Below are 17,827 nucleotides of genomic sequence, written 5' to 3'. Positions count from 1 at the left end.
TGTGATATGGGTTATAGATTATTTTTTTGTAAGACTCTACTTACTTTTGATTGAGTAACATTGAGTTCTCGACTTACTTGTCTAGTGCTTATTGTAGGGTTCATAGTAACGGCGTCCATAATGTCATCTTCCTGCGCTTCATCTACATGTCGCTCTGTTGTTCCACTAGGAAAAGTGCCATTTTCTCGCAAATAATTAAAAACTGACCCAAATGTTGGATGACTGGGAGTTCGACGATTAGGAAATCTCCTGCGATATGCTCTACTAGCAGCCCTACCATTCCCATTACAGAATCCATAAACAAATATTATGTCTGCATATTCTGTGGTCGAAAACTGATGTGGCATTTTGAACGAAAGTAACAAAAGCTCTACCAAAACTAACACAATGTACTTAACGTAGATATGACAGAAGAAATATGTATTCTTGTACACATAAATAACAATTGATAATGACAATAATGACAATGGGTATAAAATATCAAGAAACGTCAAACGGTCAACGCCAACCTTCATTTTAAACTTTTTTAGATTTATTTTTATTTAGTACAGTTGATGCAATGTATTATTATTTGACATAAAATTTTAATCATTTACAATCAACAAAAACTAACACATACAAGAGGTTTGACTTTTTAATCAATTTAATTTATTATTTATCGAAAATAATGCCCAAATACGATCTATGAGTAAAAATTTAAAATTGAAAAACAATTGATTCTATCGTAGAGATAATACAAAGTGACAGTAAAGATGTTAATTTTCTACGTATTAGATTATGTTGTAGGAACTCATTTTAATTAAGATGTTTGAAATTTATAACATTTGTTTAAATTAATACCTTATAATTTGATACTTCATTATGGTTGTTCTATTTTTGGTAAGATTTGATCGTTCACTAAAAATTTAATAAAAGTGCGACAACATTGTCGCATATGTCGTTTTCATTGGCTATTTATGTAGTTTGAAAATCACTTATTGCATTTTAAAAAAAAATTATACAGGGTGTAATATTTAATACGAATCCCTAAATTAATTTTTCCAAAGCCAGTCCTGGAATTTTTTAGTTTAGCTAATACCAGTCGAATGCTTGATAGTAGTGTACTGTATCATGCATAAATTAAAAAAATCAAATAGGCCGTATAAACACTACAGTAAAATGAAATAAATGGTCAATTACACAAATCACCCTGTTAATTAATAAAGAAGAGGAGTTGACATTTTTTAGTGGCCACATGATATGCTCCCTGAGGGACTCTACATATGGTAGAAGTATGTAAAGTTCCTCATGACTCACCCTGTATATATATATATATATATATATATATATATATATATATATACCGGAAAAGGTTTTGATGGATTTGGTCTTTTAAATTCAGAAAAAAAAATTAACCAAACCCACACAATCGGTCATTCGTCTATCAAAACCTCTATTTGGCAGTAATGGAAACATTACTGCAGATAATTGGTTTTCTTCTCTACAGTTAGTGAAAAAGTTACAGTCTAGTGTTCAGAGTTACCTATGTCATAACCATGAGCAATCAAAAAGGAATATACCTTCAGAATTTAAGGCAAACGAACAAAAACAAGTTGGTTCTGCATTATATGGATTTTCAAACCATGAAATGCTAGTTTCATATATTCCTAAGAGAAAGTTAGCTGTAATCCACATTTCCTCTATGCATCACTGTCGTGCTACGGATGTTGATAGTAACAAACCTGAAATAATATCATTCTATAATTCCATAAAAGGAGGCGTTGATGCACTAGATGAGAAAAGCACCATTTACAGCTCATCAAGGAGAACTCGACATTTTTTATCAAATATTAGACATGAGTTGTGTCAATCCATTTGTCATGTCTAATTGTTTTAAAAAAAATGAAAATTATGAATGCACTAGCGAATAGCCTAAAGCCTTTTATGAGGAAACGATTTGAAAATCCTAGAAGTAGCGGTTCCCAATCTTTTTTAGCTTGAGGCACACTTAAAAACTCGTTGAGCCATTGCATACTTGGGTAAATAGTCTTTATAATGAGTATAATCAGAGTATTGTTATGATTTGTTTACTATGTTACTTTCTTTAAAAATATAATTTAAAACATAATTCATTGAGTTAATGTTGTAATCAATATGGAAACTAATTAGAAAAACTAAAAAAAAAATTGTAATGCACTTACAAACATATATTTTGTATTAAAAGAGACGAGTTGATAATAAAAAATAATGGAGTATAAAACAGACTCTCCGTCTAATTAAAAATAGTGACACCATATCTAATGCGATATTTGTGCTTGGTGACCCTTCATTTTTAAATCCTTTCTAGGACCTATTGTAGACAAGCACACCCTCAAGTCGACCTCTAAAGATTTTAGCTGTGAACGATTTTTGTTCTTGATTGCGTTCATCGACGAGAAAGCAGATTCACAGATATAAGAAGTTGAAATCGGTATTGCTGCATTCATAGCTTTCTTTGTGACCAGTGGATATTCATTGAAGAGGGGAATCCAAAATGATGCTTTGACTGAGCCTCTGCTTCTGCTCAGTTTTGACTGAGCCTCTGCTTCTTCAACTAGTTTACTGTACTTAAGTTTAAGTCCACGGTCGTTTTTTATATCTATCAGTTCACCCTCTTTATCAGTAGTGAACAATGCAGTGTCATAAGCCGACTCGATGAATGGATTTCGCACCCAGTCCATTTCAGTAAAATTTTTTCAAATAACTAAAGCTTTTTTTTAATTTTTAAAAAGAAGTCAATGTAACTGAAATTGCACCTCGCCGATTACGGACTAAAATAAAATATTGGCTTATTTTAAACAAAAATATTAAGTTGGATAAATAAGTAGAGAAATTAAAGAAAGAAGAAGATATATTAACTATAAGAAACAAGTCATCTTCTAAAAATTATATTTTTTTTACAATTTCAACGAAAGTAAACAAACCCATACTACGTATAATCACCTCTACTAATTACAAAGTCACTTAACGTATTTCATGGCTAATATATCGGGTTTGCTAAAGATGTGCATATGTTTTGCTAAAATAGGAAATGCGAGAGGCAATGTACATACCGGTTACCTAATGTAGTATATTTTTTAACATTCAATACTTGTTTTTGTCTCGTTTGTGCTCTTGTCAGTTTTGCAATTGTTATTCCTATTGACCTTAAATGGTCGTGAATTACACCGACTGGTTTCTGAGTCATGCTTAAATAAGAAATTATACAACACAAACAGAATAATCGAAAATATGTTCTTCAGATATGTAGCATAATTTAAAAAAAAAATAAGTAGGTGCATTAAAATTAAATCTACGAAATTATTAATAAATATGTTATGAAGATTTAAATTAGAGCTGCAACTTCACTTTGAGACATAGGAATTCCTGTGTTGATATATCAAATCTGATATCTGCATTTTAATGGCACGAATTCTACGGAACACAAAAAGAAATATGGAGAATGACCAGAGGGCAAAGAAAAGCGATGAACGAACTAATAAAAATGAAACACATTCAAAAGGAAGCATGAGTAGACTACTTTCGATCCCTATTTGATAAAATTGACGATACTGAACCACCAACACCAGAGGTGACGACAAACGAAGAAATAAATATTGAGGAGGAAGAGGTAAAGGAAGCATTAAGAAAATTAAAAAATAGAAAATCACTAAGAGAGGACAGAATACCGAACGAACTCTTAAAGTACGGAGGACCAGATCTGACAAAACAACTATTAAAACTAATCCAAAAAATAATAGAACAAAACAGAATTCCTCAAGAATGGAGATCAAGCCTCCTAACACCTCCCTTCAAAAAGGGAGACAAATCGGATACGGAAAATTACAGAGGAATTAATTTATTAAAAACACAACACTAAAATTAATAACCAAAGTGATAAAAAATAAATTGAATTAAATTATAACACTAGCAGAAGAACAACAAGGTTTTAGGTCGGGAAGATCATGCACCGACGCTATATTTATAATGAGGCAAGTGCAGGTAAAAGTAAAAGTAGAAGAAGAATTAACCGATCCAATTGAAGCTGGCAATGGGATAAGACAGAGATATTCCTTGAGTCATCTATTGTTCAACCTGATAATGGATGAAATAATGGGAGAAAAACAACTTAAAATAATCTGCTATGCAGACGACGCAATACTACTCTCTCAAAGTGAGGATGATTTACAACGTATGCTGCACAAATTTAATATAACCGCCAGAATATTTAACATGTTAATTTACCCAAAAAAGACAAAATGGATGGTTACAACAGCAAATTTACTAAGATGAAAATTGGAACTGGAAGGTCAGATAATAGAACAAGTGATGGAGTTTAAATATCTAGGCACCACATTATCTAGCTACGGAAAGCTCGAAACTGAAGTGGAAGATCAAGTGAATAGAGCAAACAGCCTGCCTGAATGAAACAATATGGGGAAATAAAAATATTGGGAAAGCAATGAAAGGCAAAATTTACAAAACAGTCATCAGACCAATAGTAACATACGCGGCAGAAACGAGACCTGACACAGAGGGGACAAAAAGGATGTTAGAAACAGCAGAGATGAAAACACAGAAAAATTTATGGTAAGACACTATGGGACAGAGCTAGAAGTACAAATATACGACGTAGATACAAGGTGGATAACATCAAGAACTGGGTAAGAAATAGAAGAGTAGAATCGAACGATCATATAAGCCGAATGACAACAAATATAGTAAAAAAGACGGCAAGAAACGATTCCCCAATAGAAAGACGATCAGTAGGAAGACCACGAAAACGATGGAACGACAACTTACTGGAGGCACATTGAAAAACAGACAGAGTCGTGTCTATATAAAAAGAAGAAGAAGACACATGTATACCTAGTAGCAGCACTCATGGTGGAATAGTGATTCCGAAAACATGTGATGTAGCCCGAAAGGGTTATTTTAAATAAATATATCTATTTATAAAGTACTGTTTAAATCAAATTTTTGTTTACCTTAGCGTCATATTATATATACCCTTTATAGATATCTACCCTTTACAGAAAAACAGAAAGTTATGTTAAGATCAGCAAGAATACCTCAAGCTCCCAAATGCTGAGAGAAAAGTGTAGAAATAAGTATTAAAAGTGGAGAGGACAGTTTTATATATCCTTATAGGTAGTAGTTGCTTCCAATGAAGACGATACGATAAGGAAAGAGTATGATTAGGAAGTTAGAGAAAGAGTATTCGAAACGAGGTCTTGCTAAAAATATGACAAATACCATATATCTATTTGTTGGGCAAAAAGCATTAGACTTAATATTACAAGACAATACATGCATAGTCGAGTCGTCAGAGAGTTGACCCCTAAAAATCGTACGAACAAACTGCATTTTGCAGAGAAAATTAATTTTGGGACCCCAAAAAGGTTCAAAAAATTTACCACTTTTACCTCCGGGCTTCCCTCTAAAACCCCGCTTGCAGGAGGTGTGAAAAAATCGATTTACCAAGAATCTGCACACCGTAGAAAAAAATGTTTTAAATAAAAAATGTAGCTGAGATAATTTTAAACAAAAATGTTTATAAGCATTTTTTCTGTAGAATGAACTGTTCTTTTAGAAACAACGCTGGAAGAGACCGTCGATTTTGCATGTGTTACGTGCGCAAAATCAATGTTCAATAAAATTTGTATCAGCTAGACGGTAAAAATTCGATATCTTTTAATCCAAATGTCCTATCGACCAAAATCAAGATTAGTTTTAAAGGGAAAGAGTGCAGCTTTCGTATGCAATTTTTGTATTTTCCCGAGAATAAACTCAGTTTTTATAAAGGTGTTAAATAAATTAACGTGGCGCGATTTTTGCCATTTTTTACGATTCTCGTGAGATCAAATTTTTAGAGATCAATCTTTAAAACATATGACATGAAATTTCAATTTTGGGTTGTGGTAACAAATATGAAACATTTGAAATATGAAGAAAAAATGCAGAATTTAATGTTTTACATTACAAACGATCACACTTCACGGATAATGTATTTAAGAAATCTGTTTTCGGTGTAGATTATTGCAGTATTGTAACAAATGCCTCACATTTGTTGTTAAAACGCAAAACTAAAATTTCATGCTATAGCTTTTAAAGGTTAGGTTCTAGTAATCAAAACTTTATAGTAGCCAGTCAATGAAAGGGATAGATTGTATTGATCTCGTGAGAATCATAAAAAAGGGCGAAAATCGCGCCACGTTTATTTATTTAACACGTGTATAAAATCTGAGTTTATTTGCAATAAAATATAAAAACTGCATACAAACGCTAAACTCTTTACCATTAAAACACATCTTGATTTTTGACGATAACTCGATAGGTTATTTGAATTAAAAGTATTGTTCTGAAGCTATTTTCTTGTGGCATTTTAAAGTAATTACTATCTAAATGGGAATAAGTCACAATTAAATCACAATTAAAGGTTAAAGTACGTTTATTGGCGTTTCAATTTCCACTTCGGAAATCGTTCTCAAAATACAAACATTAGTAAATTAAACAAATTTTGTTTTTTTGTTACCTAGTGAAAAATTCTTCTAATAATTTAATTTTATCTGACTCATCTATATTGACAATTCAGACATACATTATACATTTTAAAGTAGACGACTTTAAAATAATATTGCCAATATTGTTGAGTTGCGTTCCTGGGACAACTTTACTTATAAGATAGTTCATTCGATTACATGAAATCAACTTTAACTTGAGAATATCCGTCAGAAAAGATCATAGCATGTAATTCGTCTTTAAAAAGACAAATACATGCCATGATGACAGTAAAACTCTCCTGTTAGTGATTCCATAGTAAATTATGAGGGAAAAACCAGGAAAAAAACCTCATAATACTATCCCGACATGGTAAGTATTTGGTCGTGCATTTAATTAACCTTCAATAAACCCCAAATTCTGATTTTATATGTTTGTTATTTAAAAAACATAAATGATGTATCCTCTATATGTTACTGACTTACCAATACTGGTATTTTCCTCTTAATAACTTCCTCTTTCAATATGGGTAACCAGATCCTACTACATTCTGCCGTGGAATTCGCGACATAATTGGTCTCATTTAGCATAATTAGAGCCGCTTCTTTGATTTTTCTCTTTTTACCATCCGTTTCTTTTAGGACTATATTTGAATTCCATTGAACCCTATGTTCATTATCCCATGCGTGTTTACATATTTGAGATCTATCAAATTCTCTATTTTTAATATAGGATTGATGTTCACTTATTCTAACATTTAATGGCCTTGATGTTTCACCTAAATAAAACTGATAGCATTCACAAGGTATTTTATAAATGCAATTCTTTGTCCTTTCTGGTTCATTGTTAGGTTTGGTTTTGGACAAAATAGATCTCAACGTGTTTGTTGTTTTGAATGTTGTTGAAATGTTGAATTTATTTCCTATCCTTTTAAGCTTTTCCGATAATCCTTTTATGTATGGTATTGTTATTTTCCTCGTATTATTCCTTGTATATGCTGTAGGATCTTGTTCTAAGTTGTTTTGTTCTATTCGATCGACTGTTGAAAATTCCTTATTTATAAACGATAAAATTACTTCGAGAGTGGAGCTACCAGTGGAAGGAATACTCTTTTGTGAACCAAAATAGATACTCGATAATTCAGCCAGATATTCCCAAATTTCCTTGGTACAAGTCTTTTAGAGCTTCCAGGAGGCACATAACCTCCATTATTAGAATACGTTTCGGACACGCATGTTATCCAAAGCACTTTATTTAAAATAAAGGTTTTGGATGATGACAAATGTGAGCATTGTGGAGAGGAAAGTGATTTAGATCATATATTTTTTGGTTGTTCTAAAAACAGAGTCTTCTCATCCAAACTTATAAATGATTTATTAAAACATAAAATAGCAGCTCCTTGGAATATACTATATTTATTATCACTTGGCTCTGTAGATATTTACAACTCCTTAATTAAATTTTTAAAAGACAGCAAATTATCATTATAATTCTCTAAAAATTATTTAGTTAATCTTGTTACCTTTGTCTTAAACCATTTGTATAACTTCCTCCTCCCCGTGACCTAGTGTTGTTGTGTCTTATATAAATAAATGCCTTGATGGTCCCTAGGCGAGAAGAGTGTGTCCCTGTTCTCCTAATATCGATGTAATAATCTTTTATTTTGATAGGGCATTTAGGTAAAAATTATAATGATGACTGTCTTAGTCCTTTTGTGTCTGGCTGTATGACGATAAGTCTAAGCCAAAAAAAAAAATAAACGATAAAGGATAATCATTTTTTAATAAAACAGATGTTAACAAATGTTTTTCCTCCAAGAACGAATTTTCGTTAGAACAAGTAATTTTGGCTCTATCGTATAAGGATTTAATATTTAATGATTCCTTTTTTAATATTACTATTGTTATTTGATTTAAAATTTAAATATCTGTTGGTGTGTGTTGGTTTTCTATACACCTGAGTTTCGTATCCAGTATCGTTTTTAGAGATTAAAACATCCAGGAAAGGTAGTGCGTTATTATGTTCCTTTTCCATGGTAAATGTTATTGTCTCTTCTTTATCGTTTATATCAGTTAGAAATGTGTCCAACAACTCTTATCCATGAGGCCATATACTGCATTTTTCTGACGGATATTCTCAAGTTAAAGTTGATTTCATGTAATCGAATGAACTATCTTATAAGTAAAGTTGTCCTAGGAACGCAACTCAACAATATTGGCAATATTATTTTAAAGTCGTCTACTTTAAAATGTATAATGTATGTCTGAATTGTCAATATAGATGAGTCAGATAAAATTAAATTATTAGAAGAATTTTTCACTAAGTAACAAAAAAACAAAATTTGTTTAATTTACTAATGTTTGTATTTTGAGAACGATTTCCGAAGTGGAAATTGAAACGTCAATAAACGTACTTTAACCTTTAATTGTGGCTTATTCCCATTTAAATAGTAATTACTTGAATTAAAAGATATCGAATTTTTACAGTCGAGCTGATACAAACTTTATTGAACTGACATTCAAAATCGACGGTCGCTTCAAGCGTTGTTTCTTAGACGGTTCATTCCTAATTAAAGTGTCAGAGCTAAACTCATTGCTGTGTACAAATAATATGAGAATGCATAAATAGATTTGTATACAGAGAGCAATACAGTAAATAGTAAACTCCAGTAGAATCAAAATAAAAGGAGAAAATTGACGGACTCGAAATGAAATCAGGCGATCGTGCCAAGTTTTAAGAATGCGGAGAATTAAAAATGTCTCAGAAACAATAAACCAGAGAATCTTAGGAAGACCCATATAATGGTTTGGACATGTAGTTAAAATAAACGATTATCAATGGCCAAAAAAGAGTAACGTAGAGAGAGAAATAAGAAAAGAAAAAGACCATCATCATGGACGTAAGAAGTTGACATCGCTATAATATATAAGAGAGAGTTGAATTAGAAAGATTGGAGAGATTGGAAAAGGTGGGACACTGAAATGCAGAAAATATCACAATATAACAAAAATGAGAGCTCACCTCATGTAAGAAAAGACAAAAATTAATAGTGATCTTTAGATTCAACATATTATGCATTTAGATTTAAAAGTAAGTACTAGTTGTTAAGATAAATAATAATATATTTTAAACATACCTTTAATGCATTAAATTTGTCTTGCTACTGTCTAGAATTCCCATTAGATCACTTCACAAGAATATTTTTTTGATTTCATAATCAGAACATGACACGCAAACACCACTAGACAGAAATCACCTCAGAAATACTAAAACGTCACTCAGAATCACAAACATCAACTTCACATGTGTCAATATCGTAACATGTTACTTGGGTATAATAATCTTGATTTGAAATCTTTCCTTGTTAAACTAAGCTCACAATCTAAACTACATCTGTCAAATTTTACAGCATCAAATCGCAAAACAGATTGTGACGTTTGATTTCCGCGAACATCGTTTATGTTTTTATTGCAACGCGTGCCGAGCGGGAACGGAGACGTTTATAATAATCTACGTTAGTGTCGTTAGTAGTCCATGGATGATGCGAGATGCAGTTCAAGGGAACATCTGTGTGCTCTGCGATACTTGGTTCATGATTCAGAAGCAAATAAATTCACGTTTTGACGGCCGAAGAACGACACAGACAAAAGCAGCATGCCGCACAGTGCACAGCCCTTCGTGGCTAATGGTTCGTCGGGGTGCCTGCCAGTGGCGGAGGCCAAATTAATCAAATGCATTATTGATATAAAAAAAAATTGATAAAAACAATAAGCCTTTAGATCCATAGAGCTTACTCATTGTTAAGGTTTAGAACTTTGAGAAAGGTAAATAATAAAAATAAAGATACTAGAGGAAGCAGAACATAAAATCAAATAATGTGAGGAGTTATCCTCATCATAATAATGATAAAGAGGGACGAAAATGCCACTGAACCTCTAAAAATAATACGAAAAAGCTGAATTTTGCTGAGAATATCAATTTTAGGACCCCAAAAAATATACAAAAAAGTTTACTATTACTCGCCGGCTTCCTCCTAAAACCCACTCTTCTAAGAAGTAAAATATAAGATAATAAAATTTGTATCAACTCGACGGTAAAAATTAGATATCTTTTGATCAGGGTGTCCTATGAATAAAAGTCCAAATGCATTTTAAAGGTGAAAACTGCAGCGTTCGTATGAAATTTTTATTTTGCCGTAAATGCAGTTAATTTTTATAAAGGTGTTAAATAAACAAACTATTCCTGATTTTTGCCATTTTTAAGATTCTTATGAGATCAATAAAATTTATTACTTTCATTGCCGTTTACTATATAATTTCCATCGCTGTAGCCTAATCTTCGAAACCTATAGCATGAAATTGCGGTTTTGTGTTTTGGCAACAAATGTGAGGTATTCGAAATAGGTCTAAAAACGCTGAATTTCAATTTTCACATTACAAACGATCTGGAACATTTAAAACTGCTTCTTTTTAATCACACAAGTACGTTTTTAGAAATTACAGAACTTAAGCTGCAAATTTCACCCACTAACTTCTTCGTGGGGGCATTTCTCGTGACGAGCGATCGTTTGTAATGTGACTAATTAAAATCTGTGTTTTTAGGCATATTTCAAATGCTTCATATTTGTTTCCAAAACTTAAAATCAAAATTTCATATTATACGTTTTGAAGATTAGGATTACACATATAGGTTTTGAAGATTAGGGTCGCAGTTTTGTTTTGTGGATCGAGTAGCTCGACAGAACTGTTGTCGATTCCAAGCCCGGATAAAGGAGAAGGAGGTCTACAGACAGGTTAGCACCCCAATGATAGAGTTTATCTTCTTCTTCACGTGCCATCTCCGCGACGGAGGTTGGCAATCATCATGGCTATCCTGATCTTAGATGCTGCTGCTCTGAATAGTTCAATTGATGTGCATCCGTACCATTCCCTCAAGTTACGCAACCATGAGATTCTTCTTCTTCCTACACTTCTCTTGCCCTGGACTTTCCCTTGTATAATCAATTGAAGTAGGTTGTATCTCTCATTACGCATAACATGCCCTAAGTATTGCAGCTTTCGTGTCTTGATAGTTTCCAATACTTCCATTCTTTTGTTGATTCTTCTCATGACTTCGTTGTTTGTTACATGCTCGGTCCATGATATCTTCAGGATTCTTCTATACACCCACATTTCAAATGCTTCCAACTTTTTAGCAGTCGACGCGTTAAGTGTCCATGCTGCTATCCCATAAAGCAGAGTCTAGAAAATATAACACCTTGCAAGCCTAACTCTCAAGTCCAATTTTAGTTCTCTTGCACAAAGTACCTTTCTCATTTTATTGAAGTTTGTACGTGCTTTCTCTATTCGAACTTTGATTTCTTTGGAGTAATCGTTTGTGTGATTAATTATTGTGCCAAGATAGTGGTAGTTTTCAACTTGTTCTAAAGAGTTTTTATAGAGTTTAGTATAGAGTTTATGCAGCTTATAAAAACAGGAGTATGCCTCGGAACAGGAATGATTTTATTACGACGATTAACTCGAGAAAGTGGAGAACGAATTTATGAAAAAAGGGAAATATACTTCGCCTCGGTACTTAGAACACAAGAGAGCAGGATATTACAAAAGAGCTTGTAGAGAAAAATATAGACATATGTGCACTTTAAGTGACAAAGAAAAACGGAAAGGGTCAAATTATGTTGGATGACTATAGTTGAGCCGCTGAAAAGATGGAATGATCATGTGAATGGCACGCACTCTTAAATATTTCTCTTCCTATGTTACCGCTTTTCCCACGTTTACACCGCTCAACAAAAACGAACTAACAATGTTGCTATAATATATTTACACCGTTTTTTAGAGGTTATTGATTTACATTAATTTTAATCATTTTCACAAAATTCACCAGCCAGCGAAAGTGAAACACAAATCATGATACATAAAACATTTAAGTTATAGTATCATGACACAAATAATGACGGTGTAAACAGTTTCCCATAAGGTCTAGTTTCGAGCGCCTGTCGATGCTTGCATTGAGTGATCATGCGACCTTGGATTCCATGTTTTAAGCGGCCAGGGTATAGCTGATGATTTACAGTGGTGTTGCGAAAGAAACCAGGGCCAAAGAAGGAGTCGGCCTTTTTAGTACACAGAAAATTTTTCCACCAAGTACAAGAATGTAAATATATCTCTGAAAGAATAGTTAGTGTAAAGGTTAAACTAGATGTAAAACCTCTGAATGTGATAGCAATCTATGCACCAGAAGACAACAGAGATACCAACATAAGGAAAAACTTCTACGAACACCTTCAGACTGTAATACACCCCCATAGTTATGAATATATAATCATTATGGGTGATTTTGACGCCCGTGTTGACAATGATATAGTTCCAGAAATAAAACAGCGATATCTGCAGCATAAACGAAATACGTATTAATAATATTTTTTGCCCTCACAAATAACAATACAAATACACTTATGAAGCTATTTTCTTGTGGCATTTTTAAGTAATTACTATTTAAATGGGAATAAGCCACAATTAAAGGTTAAAGTAAGTTTATTGACGTTTCAATTTCCACTTCGGAAATCGTTCCCAAAATACAAACATTAGCAAATTAAAAAAAATAAAAAATTTAAACTACTAAACACTAGAGGACAAAGATCTATGATAGACTATATTCGACAGACTCTCTATTCAGTTACCTTCTCGCAAATCTTGGATATAAGAACACTAACATTAGCAGAAATAGGAAGCGATCATAAATTGGTATTGTGCAAAATTCGAATGAAAATATATATATGTGATAATAAAACACCAGAATACACCACGAAGATAAAAGTCGAAAGCTTACAGGATGACTCTACAAGATACCTACTCCAAAAAAGAATGACAGAAAAAAACAGAAATACATATATCACAGAAATATAAATAAAGTTCTCTGTCACAGAAATATAAATAAAAATAAATCATTCCCAAGACGAAGAACTCAATAGTTTGGTACAGAAGTGAAGGAAAAATGTAAAGAAAAGAAAAAAGGTTGCCTAAAATACATATCAACCAAAACCCAAGAGGCATACCATAAATACAAGACAATAAGAAACGAAGCATTCGCAGTTGACATCCGTGACTCTCTGTATTAGAACTTGAAAACTGCAAAGTGCTTCCCTCGTTCCGAGTCCTGCTCTGAATCCAAATTGAACACTTGTTCTTCTAATTTGGACTATATTAGAGTGAATGATAGTAAGGAGTACTTTAAGTACATGGCTCATCAAACTAATTAATATTTGTTCTTCACATTTCCTAGCGTTGACTTTTTTGGGAAGTGGAATGAATATTGATAGTAGCCAGTCAAATTTATTAGTCTCTCTTACACCTGTCCAAACGTTAAGTGATTATTACCTCACACTTGTCTCTCAAAATCTTCATGTACTCTACTACTTTCTTATTGAGCGTCCGCCACAGAGTCTCAATATCAATAAATATTATAAGTGTGTTTTTTTTTATCTGCTGCTTTTGCAATTGCATCTGTTGTTGATGTGCCTTACATAAATTCAAACTGATATGTGGATATATCGGTTTCTTCAAGTATCGGTCTATCCATTACACTCTTAAAGTAAGAGCTGTACCACCCGCAATATGTATATAGGCAGGAAGTAGGAAATAGGAGTTTAAGGAAAAAGAAACAGTCAAATCTGCGTCACATAAGAGGTAGGAGTTACACAAAAATAAACGTCTTAATACATCAAAAAAAAATTCAAATAGATCAACTAATAAGTCACATACATCTAGTGTTATCTAGTTACATCATTTCAATCGAGCTGGCACTTGGGTGGAGGAATCATTGACAGATTTATAAAAATCTTTTTTTACATATCAATCAGGATTTTTCAGATTGTTAATTATTACGGATTAACAGATTATTATTATGATATATACTATCCCTAAAAATATATATTTATAAAAAACTGTAATAATTTTATTTTAACTCATAGGGCGAATTGAAACACTTTTAGGTTGGGATAAAGTATGGAACACAAGAAATATCTTTGAAACCAAAAAGACGATATTTATGAAGCTGTGCATGTAAGTAAAATATCACACAAGTATCGAATACCATATTTTTTGTTACTACTCTACTTCCGGTTTCACTGGAAATACCCTCAACTTATTTAATTTAAATGTGACACCCTGTATATTTTTGCATATCTTAAACAAATTCATTATTCATAATTCGAGTATACCAATTTTGGTAGAAGAAATTTGTTAAAACGAGAAACAAATCACTTTACTGGTAAAGAATAGGTACATTTATTTTCCAAGACTAAACCAAAGTAAAGCTTTCCCTTTGAACATGACGAACATGTCGAAGAATATGCGGGAAAACATCGGGTTTGAAACCCATACAGATGTGCTGGTTATATTACGGTTATATTGTGGAATACGTATGGCGCTAAATACCAACAAATGACCACCAAAGAGAAGTTCAATAATCTTCAACGACAAGCGTGCTTAATCATAACAGGAGCGATGTCGACTATCCCAACCGCCTCCATGCTTGGACTCTCTCCATTACATATATGGATCGAGAAAGAGGCGAGGTGAGACCATACAGAAAGCAAATAAGATGCCAAAAGCAGGGCAAAAGGATATCGGAATCAAATCTGGAGAGATAATTAAAAATCACCCAGAGCTGGAAATGGTACCAGATGCGATGCAACCTAAGTATAATTTTGGAAAGCCGTTTACCGTCGTCTTTCCAGTAAAGGACAAATGGAAGTTAAATAAAACGAATCTCATAATGACATTATGAGATTATATTGTTGTTATAAAAACGGCTCGAAACCGATCAAGGAGTTAGAGCTGGGGTATACAGAGGGAAACCAAGGCTAAGCCTTAATAAAAGCCTAGGTAATCACTCTACAATCTTTCAAGAGGAAATCTATATTATAAAAATGTGCCCACATGAATTGATCACAAGGAACTGCAGGGACAAATCTATAAAAACCATTTCTGATAGCCAGGCGACATTAAAGGCATTGGAATCTAATCGGATTGACTCAAAGTTAGTTTGGAACTGTCTTTAGAGTCTGATTCGGATCTAAAATAGGTTTTGTCCGGTTGTCTGGTCATACTGGTAAGTATGACCAGACCATACATCTGGGCCATACAGGCCCAGAACCTGTCCTTGGCAAAAAACACTGGTACGAACAAGTGGATCTTAAATACTCGAAGACTGTTATACATGAACCTTCGAAGAAGAGATTCAAAGATATACTAGATATGACTAGGAGTGATCTTTGCATTGTCGTAAACACGTTCTATGTAACTGCCCAGACTGGATAGTATAAGGCTTAATACATTTGACTATTACTAATTCGATCCCTACGACTTTGTAAATGTGGCACCTAAGCACCTAGACTTTGTTAAAAAGGCTGGGCTGAATGGATAACTTTAATCTAGGAATGAGCAACAATAGACCTCTTAGGTCGAGTGGAAGGATGGTAAAGCGCCCACTAAATCGACATTAAACCTAACCTAACCTAACCTTCCCAACATCAATGAGAATAATAATTTAAGAAAATCACTTCAAATGTTCAAAATATAAATTCTCACAATGTGTAAGCCTATTAATTTATTTACTACTCTAATAAGAGTAAAAACGTAAACTCATGTCTTATGTTTTTTACGTTAAAACAATGTAGTAAAAAATAAACGAGTACCATCTAGTATCTAGAAGGTAACTATTGACAAACCATTAAAACTCACAGTAATAAGTAGAATAAAATAGTTTATTTAAGTGAAACAGGTCGCATTGAAATAATAATTAATAATCGGTTATGGTGATCGTGTTAGAACAGCATAAAAAAATGAATTTTTGGATGGAAATTTTGTAAAATAGGCTTATAGACTCATTTTCCTAGATGTAAACTTGACTATACTAACATCACAATCAAGATGCACTAGAAATAAACAAACTAAGAAACGTTAAATGTTACAAGGAGCATTCTCAAATAATGATTTACAATGTATATACATTGTATAAATACCAAACCATGATTTACAAAGTTTACATTATTGTAAATAATGATTCGAGAGTGTTCCTCGTAACATTTAAGTGTCTTAGTATGTTTATTTCTAGTGGATTTTGATTGTGATTTTAGTATAGTAACAAGTATTTAGATTTACTAAATAATTAAATTATTTCTGCACTTCAACAGAATGACCATTTACTACAAAATTCTTGGTTTCCACGCTTCCCGACTATTATTGATGGGTTAGACATGTTTTGAGTGCAAATTTTCCAAGTCGATGTATTGGATGTAGAGGATTCATAGAGTGGCCTGTTCGTTCACCGGACCTTAATTCGTTAGATTATTTTTGGGGTTATCCAAAAATCACGGGTTTATATTAGGCAATCAACATTGTATGAATTATTGGTGAACGAATACGTGGAGAAGTCTTGGAGAGAGTTACTCGCGAATTTATTAATAGGCTTGTACAATATTGCTTGGTAAACGACGAGCATTTTGAACATTTAAAGTTATTTTTTTAAATTATTATTTTCATTGGTCTTAGAAAATAAATTTACCTATTTTTTAATTCTAAAGTGATGTATTTCTCATATTAACAAATATTTTTTACAAAACTTGGTACGTTCTTTTAAATTCTGCAATAATACACAGAGTGTCCCATTTTAATTAGGTAGAGAATATTTTAGGTGAAACTGGAAGTAAAGTAAAGTAGTAACAAAAAAAGGCTTCAGATATGTTATGTGTCATTGTACTTTCATGCAAAGTTTCATAAATAGCGTCTTTTTTATTCAAAGATATTTAGTTGGTCCCATAATTATCCCAACCCTGTATATATCTTACTATAATTTTACAACTGTAATAAATTCTGCAGGTGCTCCTATGCGAGCTGTGTATCATTTTCAAAAAACCCGAATTTTATGAGTAGTCATAAAGACAGTAATCAACTTCTATATCTAATGCAGATTTTGAAAAAACTAAATTGAATATTCAAGGCACATGTGCCAGGAATTCGTTGGAGCAGATGGTGTGAGAAATCTGCAATTTATAACAGCGCAGAATGCAAAACTATAAGTTAATTTCGGAGGATTCAGAGGCTCTCCAATGTTTGGTAAAGGGGATACAAATGATACAATACAATATGGCTATCAAATTATACTACTAAAAATTTCAAACCTTGTTCATTAAAAATAAAGTTTTAAATTTACGAAAGTATGTTTTCACTGTCCTGCATATTTGTGTCCACATTTAAAGATATGGATAATATTTGTATTATTATCTCGGAAAATTTATAGTTTCCGCATAAATTAAACAAATTCT

General features: G+C 32.6%; 2 protein-coding genes across 3 annotated transcripts in view; both read right to left on the bottom strand.

Annotated features, from left to right (window-relative positions):
* The window catches only part of DAAM (disheveled-associated activator of morphogenesis-like protein), a 524,757-nt gene that overhangs the window by 479,921 nt on the left and 27,009 nt on the right, over positions 1 to 17,827 (bottom strand). The window contains exon 1 of one of the 2 annotated variants that reach the window (XM_072530049.1): positions 9,635 to 9,752. The exons of the other annotated variant lie outside the window; for it this stretch is intronic. The gene's annotated coding sequence lies outside the window, so the exon portion shown is untranslated. Of the gene's footprint in view, positions 1 to 9,634; positions 9,753 to 17,827 lie in introns of those variants that run through there. 2 annotated transcript variants of the gene reach the window in all.
* Positions 2,277 to 2,699, bottom strand: LOC140438911 (zinc finger BED domain-containing protein 5-like). Its single transcript, XM_072528546.1, has one exon. It carries the CDS (start codon positions 2,697 to 2,699, stop codon positions 2,277 to 2,279), a length of 423 nt encoding a protein of 140 aa, XP_072384647.1.

The sequence above is a fragment of the Diabrotica undecimpunctata genome, chromosome 4 (assembly GCF_040954645.1).
Source record: "Diabrotica undecimpunctata isolate CICGRU chromosome 4, icDiaUnde3, whole genome shotgun sequence".
NCBI classification, from domain to species: domain Eukaryota; kingdom Metazoa; phylum Arthropoda; class Insecta; order Coleoptera; family Chrysomelidae; genus Diabrotica; species Diabrotica undecimpunctata.
Note: the sequence above shows the minus strand (reverse complement) of the source record. Positions and strands in the feature narration are given on the sequence as shown.